This window comes from Hyposmocoma kahamanoa, unplaced genomic scaffold, assembly GCF_003589595.1.
Source record: "Hyposmocoma kahamanoa isolate Upper Pololo Valley unplaced genomic scaffold, ASM358959v1 88, whole genome shotgun sequence".
Taxonomy (NCBI): domain Eukaryota; kingdom Metazoa; phylum Arthropoda; class Insecta; order Lepidoptera; family Cosmopterigidae; genus Hyposmocoma; species Hyposmocoma kahamanoa.
Window position 1 is genome coordinate 773,849 of NW_020654466.1, and position 20,320 is coordinate 794,168.

The following is a 20,320-nucleotide window of genomic DNA, read 5'->3' on the forward strand; positions in this document are numbered from 1 at the left end:
TATATTTGTAAAAATAAATCAATCAAAATTCATAATAGCGAAAAACATAACTGATAGAAACCTAAGAAACCCAAATAAAATAATACTAGACACAATACCAAAGACGAAACGCTTTCAAAAGAATTCTTATGCTATGTGTGGAAAAATTTTTAATCGGATACCGGATCGTTTTAAACACCTTCCATTGGTCAGTTTTAAAAAAGAACTGCGTAAGTGGCTTTTAGATCACTTGTTCTACTCAGTGGAAGAGTTCATGATTTATAAAGAAGTTGATTGATGCATACATTATTCATTTATCTAATTTATATTCAATTATGACATCTAATATTATGACATACCCTGTATCAATTGATTTAATTTAGTAATGTATTGCCTTATTGTTTACTATTAATATTCTGCATGCTTTTGTTTTAGGCTAAATAGGATTAAGTTCAAATTAAATTTTACCATCAACATTTATAATGTACCCTACCCTATTTAAAGCGAATAAATGAATTTATTATTATTATTATTATTATTATAAAAGTGATAGAAGTTGATTAATTATCATCGAGTATATAACCAGAAATAGAGACGAAATGTCATTTAATTTGCTTGACAACTATTCTGCCAAATCATTACTGTGAGAACTGCCTGCGCTCCGATTGGCCAGCCCGAACTCGAACGAGTATCGTCAATTGTTTCACTTCAAATGTCGATTGTCAGTTTTTTTAGTTGGATACGTTTCTAACCTAACCTTATAGCTTTCAACAACGATCAGTCAATCTTCTTCTTATCGTGTCGATGGCATACACTGTACTATTGTGGCCCATAACTTAGCCATTAGCCACATAGAATTTCTGTATTTGTCTTCAACGGATTCGGGATTTAACGGTTCAGTCGGTATTTCCGATACCAGCCATTTGTTAATCAATGGTGATACAATCAGTGAAGTAGTAAGCAATAGTACTGAACGGGTTAAGAAAGTGATGGGTTTCAAAACACACGGTCAATATTGGAGCTTTGTTTTATTAAAAATAACGTAGCACAAACCAGTCAACTTAATTTTTCAGCCTACTTCTTCTTGGAAATTAAAATAAAAATTAAAAAAAAAAACTTTTGCAATCAAAGTAACAGAAAATTATACTTAAACCTCCTCTAGATTTTAAGACAAGTCAATCAAATTGAAAACAAAAGTGCCTTTCACCCATAATTAAAACACTATCGACCCTGGTCCCCGAACCAAAAGTACCGAAATAACTGGGACACAATTTTGAATTCCAGGTTCCCTCAGTACAGGAAAAGAATTGGGAATTTCGGGTACTATCGAGATCGGGATTTCCCGGTTCTGAACCCTATTAGCCATGCCGAGCGCGTCACTAGTAGCAATTAAATACTCAAGCGTGTAGGTGTTAGGGAATGCAGGGCACGATGAGAGGTGGGCCATACTTTGAATCTCACCGCACAAACAATCCAGGTTAGAACCATCGGAAAATCCCCACCTGAACAAATATTGTTCTTACTCCGGCCAAATTGAGACCGAAGCCTAAAGACTTCCAGACGGGCCATGGCAATTCGCGTCCACATGCTAGACTGAAGACTTTCTGAAGACTTTAACAGCAGTAGAGCTCCTTGTGAAAGAGTTCGTCCTGGGAAGAACTGCCATCTTACCTATTTCTGCCGCCATGTAGTAATGTGCATTATACAGTGTTCCGGTTTAGAAGGGTAAGGTACTGGTGAAATTACGGGCACATGGGACTTGTCAACTAATGTCTCAGGGTGAGCTCTGAGTGGCACTGCAACTGTTATGAACAGGCGTGCAGCTTACCATCAGGCGCACGACTTGTTCGTCCCGTCACTTCCTATTATAAAAAAAAGACGGGGCAGAGGTACAGGTAGAGGTTTCGCGCCAATGATTGCACCTCGTATTCATTACACCACATATTCTTCTGAGGGATCTCATGTCAATAGCATCCACTCTACTCTCATGCTTCCTCTGCCATACCCAATAATAGATAGACAAATGTCCTGTTCCGATCTTTGGTCATAAATTAATGTTACCACTTTTGTAAAGGGTAAGTGAGGTCTGTCCATTTGTTTCCCACGTTTTGTCATGTTTACATACTTATAGTTTCTATATTAATGGCCACAAACAATGTCCTCACTTCATTCAATAATGGTGCTCAAAGTAGACTAGCGCTATGACCGAGTTCTACAACTTACCAGCTTGAGGGCACGATGCAAAAATACGCTTTAGTATGCATACGACGTTTATGCAAATAGGCCTTTGTTACTAGGTCTCTAAGTTTAGTATGGTGGTCGATTTCTACTGAACCAGTTTATTTTTTCTTATGGAGTTTTTATTGCCGACATTAAAATGAAACTCTTTCGTTCCTTTTCAAGAATAGTGCCATAAACTAAAACAGTTCGCTTTTGATTTATTGCACAGATGCAGACTAGTGATGCAACAGACCCGTGCTTCTGCTTTCGCAACAGTGGAAGTTCTGCACGTTTTTCCATATCTGTTTCCGTTTCTGCCTCCGCAACTTTATAACGTAACTTTTAACGGAATTTTATAACGTTCGCAATAGACGCGCGTGCGCATATTGCTTGGCTGTGGGGCGGGTGGGTCTTAAGTCTTATGAAACCAAAACACAAGCCCTGTTTGGAATTATTTCGTTGTGATCTTTATAGTATTTACACATCCGTTTCCTTTTCCGCTAAGATTTACTTTTGACATCTGTATCCGTTATGAAATTTCCGATGCATCACTACTGCAGATTTATTAATCTAATTAGACCTTTTTAAGGCGAGAGTGAATAGGCTTTATGCTCCATCGTCGACATTAATAATTTTGTTTTCGCTTGGTAAAATATCATAAACAAATCTCCACGGAGATATTTAAAAAAGTCACCATAGCTATTAACATGATGAACTATGCTGCTTTGGGAATGAAAAAAGGCATAATTAAAATGTTTATCAAAATTGAGTATTGGTCTCAGGAAAAAAAGGCCAATTCACCAAATTTTTTCTAGAAATCTACCTCAATCATTGAGGTATGAGTCGAAACAACGTGACTTCTTTAGTAGGTCACTGGATTGCATATTGAAGGAAAGGAAATGTGGAGTAGGCATAAGATTCTTTATACTGTAATTGAATTATTAGTTCACTTCTATTTTCACAATGAACGAATAAACACACTATCTAAAATTGTTCCTGTTTCACTATACGTCGCTAACCCGATGACATCCCAATTACCTCACTGCACAACCAACCTAATATGAGACATTGTAGAATGTCATGATCACACAATATTAATTTTGTTTCATGTGGTCTTATATGTATTTCAACTGAGTCGGTTTCTAGATATCCTCTCATTCTTATTATAGGTATTGCTCACGCAAAAGCAGTACATAGAAGTAAAATTCATGTCACTAAAGAAATAAATAGTCAAATATCCTTACAATAAAATATTATTTATGTATCACGTTTAGATGTTCGAAAAGATGAGTCATCATAAGTAACGATTAACCTCATGTATTATTAGAAAATTATTTAAAAAAATTTAAATTTTAAAATTAAAAAAAAATTATTAAAAATTATTAGAAATTTTAAATTTTGTATGTCCACAAAGCTCAAAAGACATCAATAATCAGATTTTCTACCATAAACTGTCTGGCACGGTATGCAAGAAGACGTCGGTTCGAATCCGACCGGATCGAAGGAATTTTTTCTGAGTGTTCGATCTTTGTATTTAATAATTATAACAAACTAGTGGAGCAATTTCACAAAAAATAATTGAATATCAATTCAATAAAAAATCTAATTAGTCCTTTAAATTTAAACGAATATCAAAGGATTTTACAATGTACGGAACTTTAGCTCTTTTTTTTTGAGACCAAGTGACGGGCCGCAGTTCAATTACAATAAGTACTTAATAAACAAGTTAGTTACGCCTCTTATAATATGCAGTATTTTTTTTATTTTATATAAAACATGTCTTATATAAAACATATAATACATATATACCGTATAAAACATGTCTTATATAAACAACAACAAGAACTTTCCGTTCTCAAAAGTTTGCTTATTCGTTTTTGCTGTTTTTTTTTAAATCTCAATGTGACTACTACTGAGGTACCCACTTTCCAACAAAAAAAAGGTCATAAAAATGGGTTCCAAAATGACGGTGTAATCGCGTAATATATACAAAAAAATACAGACAAATTGAGAAGTAGCTTATTAACCAGCTGTTAATAAGCTACATAATATCAAAAATATATTTTAACTAAACAGAAAATCTATTTAAACTTCATATCTCCGAATTTCAAATTTGTTGCCGTGTTCCATGGGCACTATGACCTCCAGCAGTGTTGTTGACACGCTTTGTCCAACATTGTCCTCCTTGTTATAACTAACGGATTCGCAATGCGGCCACTTATAAGTTATTGGCACCTAAGTAATAATTAATAAATAAATAAATAAAGCACGTTGTTATTTTCTTAATTTCTGCTTAAAATTTAAAATTTTTGATAGTAAAAAATGTCAATTACGTTGATTTTTTTTGATTATTTTTTTTTTTATTATTTTACTTAAGAATCGATTTTAAAGTCATTCAAAACATTTATACTATACGTATTCCAATTAGTACAATTGATATAAAAAGAATCATCGGTATATGTAAATTACCTATTGACTACAGCGGTTTTCTTATAAAATTTTGAAGTAAGTTCGTGTTTTTCTTCTATAGTGAAATTTTTAGGAATTGTGTTTTCACGGCGTATTGTAATCAGTGTATATCCTCAAATTTAGTATATATTTTTTCCAAGGCGATTGATTCAACACTTTCATTGTTGTGCGGAATCAATCAAAACCATTTGAGGTTGTATAGATTTTTAATAATAAAACTGAAACTAAATAAGATATGAAAAAACCGATTAGACGGGGTTGTATATCTTGTTTAGCTAATCCCGGACAAGTTAAGAACTCAATTTCGCTAAAATGTCGATTACGTTAGTCTCGACGAGGAGGACAGAACGTTAGAAATACAAGTTAACACGCTCTTACGGTTCTCGAAATTACAGAGAAATGTTAATTCAACATTGTCTATTCAGTTTGTGGCAGTAATTGCTCTGCAAACAAGTTGATGTTACCTCGAAATGTCGCGCCGCGATAGAGTCTAACGATCACTGCAATTAAATTAAAACCTGTATTATAATGGTCACCCAATTTATTAAGGACGTTAAAGTGTTGTAACTGGTTCTAGGATCATTTTATTACATTGAAGATTTAACTTGTGTATAGGGCCATAAAACTTATTTGTTATATGGCAAAAAAAGGAATTAATATCGATAAGTATTTCTACCAGAGCGTCAGTAGGGCTAGCTAGCAGTGGCGAGGCTTGAAAAATGTCTTTAGTAAAGCCAGCAGAAAACACAAAACACTTGCCTTAACAAGTGGGGCCTTGACACAACACTTGTTAGCACACAAGATACCAGTACATTTAATTTCACTGGTTAATTATATTGTACACATAAAATTGAGTACAAAGTGTAGTAAATTACTTTTAAATATTTATAATATTTTGATAATACGTGGAAAATTTTAGGCGAGCCGGTGCGAATTGAGTTATATGGACGCCTCGCCACGGCTAGCTTGACAAGGCGCGACTTGCGCGAGAGATTGCTATTCTCTATGGGAGTATTAGTAGTATCTCGTGGTTTATGTCGCTGTCACGCAAATCGCGCTCTATAATGCCAGCCCTGCTGTGGAAAACTTACAGTGGTTGTCAGCAATTCCGCAGACGCTCTGCAAGATTCTCTCTCTATCTCGTTCGCCTACACGCTCACGCACACCATTTTATATGTTAATTTTTAAGTAAAATAAATTGTAGGAATTGAAACGATTTTTGCGGAACTAAATTGTGGGTCCTGTAAAAGGTCCAAAAGATGGTTTGTTTGTAAAATAAATATACTTAATAATAATATAAATAATAAATAGTCCTTTATTCTTGGTTCTTTTAACGTGGTCCTTTTCATGGACATCTCCATTATGATCGAGACTATGTATGAGGTCTACCTCTCCCCACATCTCCAGCCAAATTCGCTCTATAAAGAACAATGCCAATGCAAAAATGTTTAGTCGCGATCGTTTAAAACTTACAATCATCTATACGTGTACTACGTTATAAAATAAGTTATATTCATAAACCTTCACAATAAGTTGGAGAAAAAACATACGAAGAAGAAGAAATCATCTCAAGTGTAAACGGGGCTTCAAATTAAATGTCAAAATCTACGTTGTGTTATGTTCAAAAATAAATGCTGCCAACGCATGCAATTTTTTTTAAAGTATTAAAATATCGTATGTTTCTTTTGCCCCATTTTTATCTCATACATTTGTCGTAGTGAATCCAAGTGTTACTTTTAATGTGTACACAAATATATAATATAATATATATAATATAATAATATTTAACACTGTATTACAAAGTAACATAATATAAATCATCATTATTAACATAAACTCAAAAAGAAAACATTGGTTAAATCAACTGTCCGTAGTTACAAAAAATATTTATCCAGTATAATTAGGAACTATATACCTATGGTAATATAAATGAAACTCCTGTATCTACGATTGATGGTTGTCAACTTTTTTAGCTGGTCCAGGATTGTATGGAACATGGGCATTGTTCTTTGTGTCGTCATTCAAATGAACATTTTTCCATACGAAAATTCAAGTTTCAATGGATGTAGTGACGTGGGGGTCGATTCAGAACATTACGATAACTCAGTTGTCGACCGATTCGATTTGAGATCGAATGATTGCTTTTCATTTTTATTCACAATAACCGAATCGAACGTCAAACTGTCGTATTCGAAACCGAACCGAAATGACGTCACACCCGCACGATTACTAGAACTTCTCGACCGGCAAAGGCTACAAACGTTATTTAGAACACAGTTATCGAATGGAAGTTACCGATCGTCCTATTGTTACAAAGCAAGAATTAATATGGAAATCTCTTATTATTTTAATCGTAGTGTGGATTTTGTTCAATTTTATTAATTTATTTTAATGCTAGATTAATGCATTCCTATATTTTAGGCCTTTAAAGTCTTTAAAAAAGTAAATATAGAAGGTTTTTAATTTTTCTTATAATCTGTTTCACCGCTTAACTCCGGAAACGTTGTTGGATAACGATATCGTATCCGAATCCGAATGGCACGTTTAACTGAATAGCTCGAAAAGCGCCCTTCGATTCGAGAACGACATCCAATCGAATGATTCGATTAAAATGTCGAAGAGGATCAGGGTCCAGGACAGAAAACGGAATGTTTCGATGCCTTGGTCATGTAATAACTTGTTTATAAAAAAGAAGACCTCAAAAGCGCGCGTCTTTTGTCTAACCCAACTCGGAGCGAACGAGTTGTATAATTTTATTTATTATGTAATTACGTCACCACACTATAAACGCACACAGTAGGTATATTTATATATATATATATATTTGCTATATTTAAGTACTTTTGCGATCTATAATATAACACACAGCATTAACACAACGTACAAAGAACACATACGCAATTATTTAAGTAGTTTATTTTATTTTGCGACACACACGTCCGTCACTCATCTCAGCTCAGGGCTCATTGAAAACCAGCGCCACAGTCAATTGCGGCTGTGGCATAAGCTGAATGAAGTCCTTTTGCATACGCCACAACCGCACACATAACAGTACAACATTTGTAGTTGTTATATTTAGTATTTTTTGTTTTGCTCTTTGTTTGTTATTGTCTTATTTCATTTTATTTTAATTTTGTTTATTACGTCTTTTTGTTTGGTTTTGCTTGTCTAAGTAGTATCAATATTTTTTTTTTGTATCTATGTGTTGTGGCGTTGCAATAAATGTCTATTCTATTCTATTCTATTCTATTCTATTCTAAAAGTGCGTGGGATTACATCTATTTGCCAAGTTTTATTGGAACCGTCTACCGGAAAGTGCGCTAACCGAATTCATCCCCTAGTTTGCCACCCTTAGAGGTGGAATATTTTCTTCAAATTTGAATGAAACCAATACTGAAGTACCCTCTTTCCAACAAAAAAAGAATTATCGAAATAGGTTCAGAAATGCAGAAAAAAAAAACGGACGGATGTTATTGGATTGACGCCTAATATTTATAGACCGAATGTGGATAGAAACGTGGGAAGATGTTGACCTCCACGAATATATCTTGATCAGATCGGGTATGTCCTTAAAAAAAGGCCAGTAAAATATGTAACAAATGCAGAATACGCAAAATAAAGCCACAAGCTGACAAGAGTGACTTAAATCGTACATAGCAACATTTATCTGTTCATATTTCAAACTTAATACGGCAGAGAGAACATGCTCTGTCGCGGCATCCAAACAAAGGACACATTGAATGTTAATATTTGTTTACGATGCTATAAATCGAGATCTACTAGTCGTCTTATACGACGGCTTTTGCGACGACAACTCGTGTTTTTGTCGAAGACATTCCTAATAATTGTTGTGATCAGTGAGGGAAAACAATCAATGATAATTTGATTACATTCCGGGAAAACGTTTGTCTTAGTGAAGGACAGGGCTTTTATCCCGAGAGTCTCGCCTTTCAAAATTTCGCCTATCTACGACTTTTTTACATTTTTTTTTAATAATTCCATGTGACGAACAATCGTCCGCCTGGTGGTACGCGACACGCCCATCTATAACAGTTGCAGTGTCACTCAGAGCTTTAAATCGCTAAGATCTTAGGGGCACTGAAACTGAATTCTTATGCTCGCATTACTGCTTGGCGGTAGAAATAGGTAAGGATCCCTGGGCGAACTCCTTCACAAAGAGCTCTGCTGCTACCAGCCTTTGGTATATCGAGTCCTTAGAAACTTAAGTAATTTAATTAAACAATAATAAAAAAATCTACTAAATCAACAGTCCTTTTTTCTTCTGGTTGCAAGGACATGGTAACACTGTACAGGAGCTTTTATAATCTGTGCACATTGAAGAATGTTACATTAATAAAATCAGGTCCTTCTATCTGAAACTACATTAAATGGCCTTTGTTTCTAACGTGCCCACTATAAACATGAACAAAAAAATTTCACAAATCATATCTCATTTTATAATTTGTGAATAAAGAACCTGATTACAATGCCTAGCCTGTAAGTATGAAAACCTACTTTTGAAATACCTAGTCCCAAAAATCGCATTTTTCCCAGGATTTTCCAGACTGCGCAGAGTTAATTTTTTTTTTTTTTTTTTTTTTTTGGGTAAATGCACATCGACTATAGTAATAAATAATAATAATTTATTTATTTTTCTCTCAACATACAAGGTAAATTGTATAAATGTTTACTGATTAATGAGTTTCAACATCAAACCTTATTTGCGAGAGACTGGTGCCTGAGGTAGGCATAAAAATGCCTGTATTATAGGTCACCAGGTCCCCGTTCTTACATTTATGTTACAATCAATTTTACATAAATTAGGTAGGTACAGTCATTGACTTACAAATAAATGGACGACGGGTCTAATACAAAAGCCACGAAAAAAATGTCCCAAGTCAACCTATTTAAACGTAGTGACATGTCAAGGAATATGAAAAAGCTAAAACGTTGAATTTACATTGTAATGTCATCGCAGTACTGTCTAATTTTGCTTGCTTCGCTGTCAGTCGAACAAACGAAGACTAAAGCGTGAATGACGCTCTGTATACGATTTTAACGCCCTATAAGTTCGGACACTTTTTAGCGCGGACCCGACGTCCATATAATTGTAAGTCAATGGGTACAGTAAATAAACAGTAAAAATGGATTGTGATCAATTACTTACTTTAAATTAGCTAAATTAAATTCAATTACTACAATTATTTGAAGAGAATGACAATTGAGATACAAGACCATAAAAGAAATATCAAAAAGTAAATAAATGTGTATGTTAGTTAGGTAAAAGAGAAGTTGGAACAGAGTGCTTCTGCGTGTTGTATTTTTTTTATAACATCAAGTGACAGGACGAACAAGTCGTGCGCCTGATGGTAAGCTACACGCCTGTCGATAAAGGTTGCAGTGCCACTCAGAGCTTTCAATTGCAAAGATCTGAGGGGCACTGTCACTGCGCCCGTCGCCCTGAGACGTAAGTTGACAAGTCCCATGTGCCTGTAATTTCATCAGCACCCTTCAAAACCGGAACACAGTAATGCTGACAATACTGCTTGGCGACAGAAATAGGTAAGGTGGCAGTACTACCATAGACGAACTCTTTCACAAGGAGCTCTACTGCTATTTATATTTGGGTGGGTAAATGTATGCGCAATATTTTAATTATAACGTGGGATGCAAAAGTTTTCAGTTTTGTGATAGTCCAATGACTTAAGCCACTTTACTTTTGACTGAAAGATTTGTAAAAGAAATGTACAAAATTTTTGCGAAATATGTAAAGAAGCAGAAAAGAAATGCGCGAAACAAAATCAAGTGCGTATATCATACTATACATATAACTAGAGGAAATTATTCAGCCGCTCCTCAACCGATATGCACGAAATTTGAAATAAGCATAAAAATACAATTTTATAGGTCGTGACGAAGCAAGGCGAAGAATTTCCATTTCTTACCTGAGATAAATTAAGTCAAAGGTTAGGTCTACGGGAAAACTATTCAATTATAAAATTTTGCTCGCATAAATTTGCAAAACTGTGGAAAAAAAAAAGTATAAGAAAGAATGTTGCGCTTCGGTAGGGAACCCATATCGTCGTCTTAAAACACAAAGTTACTGAAATGCAAAAAATTGATTGTGTATGGTCTCACCATACATACTTAAGTACAAATCTGCGCACGCGGCAACCTACTTAGGCCGCGCGCAGCTCTTTGTTTTATATAACTAATTAATCTTTAATTTTAACTCAGTACGTCAACTGTCCACAGAGACACTACTTAAGGAAAGATTTGCCACCTAACACTTGTAACTTATTACGAAAATATACTTTGAACTTTCAAGCAATCTTTCTCTTCGTGCTACTCTACTACTACAACTAACTTACAACTACAGTGCATGTATGGACTATACCTGGCCCATACAGATTGTATATAAAAATGATGCAGGCTTATTTCACTTCACATTTTCTTCATATTTACACACTAGCTTTTATCAGTAAATATACTTGATAAGAAATTTAAAATAAATAGAAAGTTTTGCTATCTCCTGAATAACCACTTTTCATAAGATAAGAGTTTGAGAAAGTAAGGCATTGATATTCCGCATAGTATACATGATATTTGTAACATACTAACAACCTCGCCTTACCTCATCAAGGACTTTTGTTCCATTACTTTTAATAATTTGTCAGATTTTACTTATGTACAAAAATAAATATATTTAAATAGATAGCTCTTAACGGTGATAACCAGTGGTCGAAATCGAGGAAATTAATCTATCATAAGTTTGAACATTTTCTTAGTATGGACATACCCATTTCGTCATCAATGCGTACAAAATTCCTGTTTTACTATTTTCTAAACATTCCAAAACATAAACAGTCTCATGTTTATTTTTAAAATGGCTAAAGTATTTAAATATCTATAGAACACAACTACAATATAATTTTTTGAGATAATAATTTGTAGCAACACTTGATAGGAAATAATAATAATTTGTCGACAATGTACTCGATAAATGTTACGCATATTCAAATTAAAGTCAGTTCCGAGAAGTTCCGGGATTTGTAAAAGGGAATGCCCACATTATTCCTTAGTTTAGCTAAATTAACTGCCTCAATTCCAACCACTGGTGATAACACTGCGGTAACAAAAGAAAGCGCAAGCATAAATACCTACCTGATGCAAAACGCTGAAGTCGAGATGGGGTTGTATAATAAAGATAACCTAACCTCCGGTTAAAAAACCGACCTCAAAAGTCATTCATCCCCTAGTTTACCACCCTTAGAGGTGGAATATTTTCTTCAAATTTAAATGGGACCACTTCTGAGGTACCCTCTTTCCAACAAAAAAAGAATCATCAATATCGGTTTACAAATGGCGCAGTTATCGCGTAATGCATACAAAAAAAGAGATCTGAAAACAAAAGAAAGTACGCGGAAGGCGTGGCTAAACAACAAATACAAATCTAAAAAGAGTCCGATAGTACACCAAAAAGTTTATTTCTGGTAAATTTGTTAACCGACTTCAAAAAGAGGAGGTTCTCAATTCGATTGTTCTTTTTTTTGTATATATGTTACGCGATTAGTTCCGGCATTTGTTAACCGATTTAGATGATTCTTTTTTTTGTTGGAAAGGGTACCACAGTATTGGTCCAATTTAAATTTGAAGGTGGAAGTGGATTTTATTTAAGTCATAATTACTTTGTAAAAAGTCATTGCACTACAAGTTTGTCTTAAGAAGCTCTTCTATGCTAGTATTTATTTTCTATTAATAAACAGGTATAATTTGAATCCAATATCCTATATTTAGCAGAACAGGAAAGAGCCTACGCGCAGATAACCATAAACATTCAAAGCCTGGACGAAGCAATAAAATAATGTTGCACAACACCTATTTTATAACCACGCTTCGTTAACAGGGAAGAGATGATATAAATGGTATTAAAGGGCACTGTACTACTCAGATGATTAGGTTTTTTTTCTCTTGATGGAACTAACTTTCCAGACTGACCGCATTTCGCGACTTCTGGTTAATGGTCTTTACAATTTTCCACTCATCCCTATGTTGAGAAGCAATTACAGAACTCCTTGTCAAAGAGTTCGTCAAAAAAAAAACTGCCATCGTATCTATTTCTGCCACCAAGCAGTAATGTGATCATTATTGTTGCTGTTGAAATTAGGCATATAGTAAAAAAGCATTACTGCGTTCAGGCTTTGAAGTGGGTGTTGGTGAAATTACAGGCATATCATAGAAAAAATGTTGGATCCATGTGGGATATTATGTATACGCATCTCCTGGGCGGTGATACCCTGGTTACTAATTGGTAATTGACGACTATAATGTTTTTGGGTTTGAAGGTTTGAATATGAAATAACGTCCGAAAAGAGAATGATGAGACATTGCATCTGTAGCCTCTACCCAGACTGTCGACCAAAAAATGCACAACGTAATTTACACTCTTATCACACAGACATAAAGATTTTTCTCGGTTTAATGCGATTGCGTGCCGATAAGTGTGTTGACTCTATAGCTCGATAACCAAATCACTTTCATCACCAATAACATTTGCAATCGTAACACATGAAATTATTCTGTTCCCTTTGCTTCGTATTGAGAGCTGAGGAAGATTTCTCAATCGATTGAATCTCATTTTACGAAATACGCATCACACGTCACATCCCATATTAGATGCGGAATGACGTCAGAGCACCTGCGTATACGTGATGCGAGTGGACGATGTTTCAAATAACAAATTATGGGCCAATTTGTTGGATCACTTATCCTTATAAGGTATCGATGATCTCAGTTTAATGCACAAGTATGGACATGAATGACGTGTCCTGTTAACTTGAAATTTGTTGTGGAAGTCGTCTGTAGCACGCAGGGCGGCATCATATCTTTCTACCTTAGTTTTGATTATAGTGACCCTCCATACCGACACTTAGGGTATACGAAAAGGGCATCATAACCAGTGCGCGCACAGGAATCTTACAAGTTCAGATCAGCCAGTGTACAGGATTGTCACAGACCTCTGTCACTTGAGTTTATTTAGTTCTCAAGAGGCTAATGCCTCGGATGAGCCGGGTGCACATAGAGTTCGTCAATGACAATCCTGCTACAGTACCTATTTCTGTCGCCAAAAAGTAATGTAAGTGTCTCCGGGTGACGAGCGCAGTGGCAGACCTTCAGATCTTTGCGATTCAAAGCCTTGAGTGACACTGCAAGTTATGGGTAGGCCACCAGAGTTACTACTTGTTCGTCCCGTCACTTGATAGTCACACCAATTTGGATTGTTGACGGCTATAGCTTTCACAGTAGGTAACAGTTGGCTATTCAAAAAGACGTTCGCTTGTTTTACTTTAAATTTCGCTTTTTCGATGTTAACATAAGTAAGTCAACATAAATAATAACGACGACGGCGTCCAACGTTTTCCATATTGTCTCGATTATGGCTGTTCGTGGTACCGTCGTTGTTTCCGATTTACATAACACGATTGCTTTAGTTACCTACTTTGGGATCTGAGCAACATATGTGTTGTTGTCCAATAATTTAAAACATAATTCGTTAAGATACTCACCCATCCTCTTTCATGACAGAGTTATCCCCACAATCACAAGCTCCACCGGCCTGTGACAGGAACATATTAAAGTCGTGGGTCGAATGGTCCCCCCTGTGGAAGCACTCCCGGCAGATGGACATGCAGGGGGAGATGCCGCACGTGCGGCACCGGTATGCCACCACGCGCGGTATCCACACCAACCCGCATTTGTCGTGCTTATCGTAGCTTCGCACTGTGGACAAAAGAAAATACGATTTTATAGATATTGTTGTTTACGTTTAGTTGTTTAACTTTGGCATAGATAAAGCGTTCCACATGGTTATTAAAGAAATTGTCTGCATAGTTTTCCAAAGTGGTCCCCAGTGGACGCTGAAGAGTCCTAGGGTAGGGGCCTCGGAAGCAATTGGGGGGCGTTGAAGCGGTCCTGGGGGTGCCACCGAATTTGAAAAAAAAAAACCCGAATTACATATATAAACTACAATACATTTTTTTTTCTTTGTGATTTTTTTTGTGTTAAGTTAATATAAAAAATACATGTTTTCAATTATTTTTTGTCGTGGTTTGCGCTGAATTTTTTTTAAACATGCCTAAGTGGGCGGTGAGTCAAAAAGTCCGGGAAACTATGGTCTAAACTAAAGTATAAAATAATGTAGATAAATAATAAATAAATAAAATTGTTTATTGAATAACGTATTGTACAAATGAATAACTAAAGACTAGTGATGCGAATAAATGTCAAATGTAACACATACACCTGAACTAGGAGAATCCTGTATTTCAGGTAAAAAATACTAATTATACAGGTGAATATGAATGATGATTAAATTATAAACAAAAAAAATTATTGAAATATAAACAAAACAATAATAATAATTAAACAAGGAAATGCAAATCATAACCTGTTACGCTTAAATTAGACAACATTTCTTGGAGAAAGAAGGAATTCTTGGAGAATTTTCTTAACCTTTATATAACAAAATGGATGCTCGATGATGGATGGATGATGATGAATGGAGCTCACTCCAGCAAGCGTAATAGATTTCAGCTTTACTGCGATCATCCATTTACAAAACATTGCAGTTTTGCAAATAGAAATATGGTGAAAAATATTTTTTCTTAATCTTTTAAGAAATCTTCAAGCCGCGGTAGTGTAAGTGTAATATACATATATATAGTAATTTGGTGTTCATTCGAATAATACGGAATCGGACAATGGACGCAACAAAGAAAATATTATTTTATTTAAATAAAGCGTTTCAAGTCACGTTAAATGTAAATGAAAGTAAATTGCCGCGCAAACGGTACCAAATTGTCAACTCAAAACGCGTGACGTCATTTGTAGATAAACTAGACAATGTGATTGTGTACTTGCCTACAAGAATTTAACGTATTAGTTGACTACTATCCTTTGTCTAAAATTATTAGTTTTTAGTTAAAAAGTGTATGTCTCAGACTGACGGGCGCAGTGGCAGTGCCCCTCAGATCTTTGCGATTTGATCATTGACTTACAAATAAATGGACGACGGGTCTAATACAAAAACCACGAAAAAAATGTCCCAAGTCAACCTATTCGAAATTTAAATTGTAATGTCATCGCAGTATCGCGCTGTCAGTAGAACAAATGAAGACTAAAGCGGAGATAGCGCTCTGTATACGATTTTAGCGCCTTACAAGTGCGGACACTTTTTAGCGCGGACCCGACGTCCATATAATTGTAAGTCAATGGATTTAAAGCTCTGAGTGGCACTGCAAATGTTATCGACAAGCGTGTAGCTTACTATCAGGCGCACGACTTGCTCGTCCCGTCACTTGATATTATAAAAAAAAATTACCACGCTCGATAAGAAATTTAAAATAAATTGAAATTTTTGCTATGTCCTGAATAACCTCTTTACAAGATACGTGGTTGAGAAAGTAAGGCATCGATATAAATAATAATCATCCACGGATGATGATACAAATGCCAATGAACCACAACAACATACCTAACAATTAAATGGCAGCATTGAATTGTATCTCTAGCTGGGAAACAACTAGAACGAATACGACAGTACAAGTATTTGGGGGCTTGGGTAAATGAAGCATGGGAATCTGATCAGGAAATCAAGACCCGGATAGGAATTACTCGAGCCTCTTTTAACAACAAGAGGAAAGTTCTGTGCTGTCGTAAACTGAAAGCTCCGAGTCAGGTTACTTTTACGTTACATCTGGCCTATCGTCATGTACGGCTGCGAAACGGTGACCTTAAAAGAAGACACTACAAGACGCCTGTAAGCATTTGAGATGTGGTGCTACCATCACATGTTGCGCATTGGTTGGACACAGAGGGTCACGACGAAACCGTGCTTCAGCGTGTCACATGTCAGGAACAATAGATACACGCTGCTACAGTTAATATAATGGGCAAAGTGCAGAAAACGAGACGCGCTGGGCGAAGAAAGAAATCGTGGCTGCGGGACATCCGGGAGTGGACCGTCGTCTAACAACTGTTTCGGTTGGCTGCTAATAGACGGATACAGGAAGCTGACGGCCAACCTTCAGCATTGAACAGGCACTCTAAGAAGAAGAAGAATTGAATTGTATAAAGCCATTAATCGCAAATCATTGGGAACAAAGCAGTCGATGAAGTGGCAGATTGAGTGCCGCCAACGTCAGATTTGCCCGGGTGAATTTGGCAATAGCATTATGAGTAAGGTAAAAAAAAGAATGATCACATTTAAAGATAATCTACCTATGAATTTGTAGCCTCATCATTATTTGCATTTATTTATATAACTGCCACTTGGCATGAGTTGCAATGCCACTGAAAGAAAAAACAGGTTATCTTTTAGATTTGTTAATTGGATTACTGTTAAAATTATTATAATACTTCAGTGAGTGCATAACAACTTACGAAAGTTACATCGCAATCAAATGTATAAGAATGAAACGTATACGGTGTTCTACGAGGTGTGGTGTACATACGAACATTCATTTTTAATCGAATTTCAAAAAAGGAGATACGTCTCAATTCCTCTGCTTCTTTTGTGTATATATATATATATATATTACGTGATAACTCCGACAATTGTTAACCGATTTCCATGCTTCTTTTTTTGCTGGAAAGGGGATACCAGAAGTAGTCCCATTTAAATTTGAAGAAAATACCTCACCTCTAAGGGTGGCAAACCAGGGGATGAATCCGGTTTCACGAACTTTCCGTTAACCGATTTCAATAAACCTTGGCAAATAGATGTAACTCCAATAAAAAAGCCAATATTTGTGGTCGGTATTATTTACATAAAAAAGTTATAATTATAGGAAATGAAACTATATACTCACACACACAACCCACAGTCCCACAGTCAACCGTGACCATGGGACCTGTAAAGGGCCCGAAACGTCGGTTTGCTTGAAAAAAGAAATATACGCGATTTAAATCCGGAAAAATAGTTTCATTTCCTATGTGTAACAATCGCGAAAACCTAAGAACTCGAAAAGTTATAATTATTGATAGTTTGTATGGAATTTGTTTGACCGCCTTTAATTTTTTTAACCGACTTGAAGAAAGAAGGTAGTTCTCGATTCGACTGTACATTTTTTTGTGTATGTGACGCAATTACTCCGATATTTGTGAACCGATTATGATGATTTTTTTTACTCGAGTAACATACACACAAAAAAGTACAGTCGAATTAAGAAGCTCCTCCTTATTTTGAAGTCGGTTAAAATATAAACCAAAAAAACAATACAAATAATTCAGAGACCTTTTAGAATGGGTTATTTATCCACTATACCACAGATAATCGCGTATTTTTTCCTTAAAGTTTAAATAAATAAACCTACAACGTCTATTCTGTTCTCTGGCGATGACTGGTTACGACAGGGTATTTATGACGTCATAAACAAGGGAACGCAAGGCGGGGCAAGCGAACCATCGGAAACAAAGAGACGAATGTCAGTTTGATTGTTAAGCAAATGAGATGCGTCAAGCCAGCAGATTGGAACCCATCACTTTAATTGCTTCGTCATTGTTTATATCTCACTAATAAGTTATTAGACTTGTAATAAAGTCAGGACGATACGAAAACTCAGCCTGGTTGAGGAATTAAAGACCAGGTCAGGGCTCCGTCACACGCTCAAGGTTACGCTATAAGCGGACCGACGCCGGCGCAAGCGCTCATGCAAATATTTCATTAATGAGCATTCGGCTCCGCACGATTGCAACGGCGGATAACGTTATTTTCACCTCTCTGAGCGGTTGCTTAGGCTCCTTTTTCCTCGTAGTGAGCGCATGGTGTCATTAGTCAGATTTAGTAGGCTATTACAGTGCAGGTATTTTCGATTTTGTATGACAGTGTCGTATCTGTATCACAGTAACTTTTAAATAATCTGTACTATATATTATATATACGAGTATTACAAATTCCTTCAAAATTTATATCAGATCTTACAAAAGTACCCATGTTGTGACAGCAGCCCCAAAAGACGCGGTCGTTAATGGTGTCCCTGACATGACCCGTAAATGACCATGAATAAGGGTCACATCCATTAAAGCGGAAAGGACTTGAGCCGGTCTGAAAAAGCTTTTACGCTTTTGCAATAAGAGCGAAGAAGACGTTACGCGTTTCGCTTGCTTAGCGACAGAAATAGGTACGGTGTCAGTACTTCTCTGGACGAGCTTTTTATCAAAGAACACTACTCCTGCTAAAACCAAGTGGTTACTTTTATCTATATTTATAAATTACAAAAAAGCGATCAATCACAAAAAAACGTCCTTTTGTCAATGACGATGATATCGCGATCTGTATCGCGGGTACCACGGACATACACATAGACAACCACAAATTACACCCAAACTCACGAGAGAAATAAATGAAGGCCATACAAATATTTCTCTCGGCCCGGGAATCGAATCCGGGACCTTTGCGTGGCAGTCCAGCATGGTAACCGTTCGACCACGGAGGCAGTTTATGCCGATGTTTATGACCATGTAACATAAAGTTTTATATTCCCGATAAGTGTGGTAACACAATTACGGTGACATTATAGGCACACGACTATTTTCAACTTATGTCTAAGGTTGATGGTCGCATTGACAGCGCCCCTCAGATCTTTGCGATTTCTATTAATTTGCGGTAGTCGCGGATCCGAGACGGACCTATTTCCGGTCCTCATGGACGGCCAATTAACTTCCGCAAGTTAAGAGTTAAAGTTCTGGGTGGCACTGTTAGGGACAGGCGTGTCGCTTACGTATCGTAATAAAATATATAAGGAACATCCATTCTCAGTGTACGGATAGTTCTATAACCTGCAAAGCAGTTATGGTAGCAATGTGTATATAGAACCTGGAAGTATTCCAGTGTAACCCGAAGCCAATTACAGGTAAGCAACCGATAGTCAATTAACAACTTAAATTAAGTCAGTTGCCAGCTAGGTGCGCGGGCGCAGCCGCAGCAGCCAGTGGAACAGATTATGGTTTTTGTATAGCACACGCACCACCGTGACGGGACGCATGCCATTTACCCGCGTCGTGGCGTTGTCTCTATGTGGATTAGTGCGGTTTACTCATTAAATTATATGTGTAATTGAAAAAAGTCGATTTTAATTTTAAGCAACAAAAATTGACCAGTTAAGTTATCGATACCTTCAATGAACACTATTATTATTTTTTGGTCATTTTCGGTTATTTTTGTGAAAAAAAAAAATAAAGAAACAAAAAACAAATCGACGTAGTGTTCATTAGAGGTATCAATATAGATACAACGAGATAGATATAATATTGAACGCATAACGCCAGAAGTAGAAAAGGAAACGTTTTAGTGCCCTATTTTCCAACTATTTCTAAACTGTTGGTGTCCTCAAAGCTATAAGTCATGTCTCAATCGTTGTCGATGTTGTGATCATAACATGGCTATTTCACAGTCAAAGTTTTTTGTAATTGATGTTGCAGTGCCACGCTTTTACGCACGTTTTCGCGATTGTTACACATAGGAAATGAAACTATTTTTGCGGGTTTAAATCGCGTCAAGTCCCATGGTCATAGTTGACTCGACCATGACCATGGGACCTGTAAGGGGGCCGAAACGGTTTGTTTGAAAAAACAAATATACGCGATTTAAATC

At 36.1% G+C, this 20,320-nt stretch overlaps 1 protein-coding gene across 1 annotated transcript in view; it reads right to left on the reverse strand.

Moving 5' to 3' along the window:
• Positions 1 to 20,320, reverse strand: part of LOC113235863 (E3 ubiquitin-protein ligase Ubr3) — a gene marked incomplete at its 3' end in the record, with an annotated part of 142,898 nt that overhangs the window by 84,411 nt on the left and 38,167 nt on the right. The window contains exon 2 of the mRNA XM_026471786.1: positions 14,235 to 14,448. Within this exon, the coding sequence (XP_026327571.1) occupies positions 14,235 to 14,448 (214 nt within the window). The remainder of the gene's footprint in view (positions 1 to 14,234; positions 14,449 to 20,320) is intronic.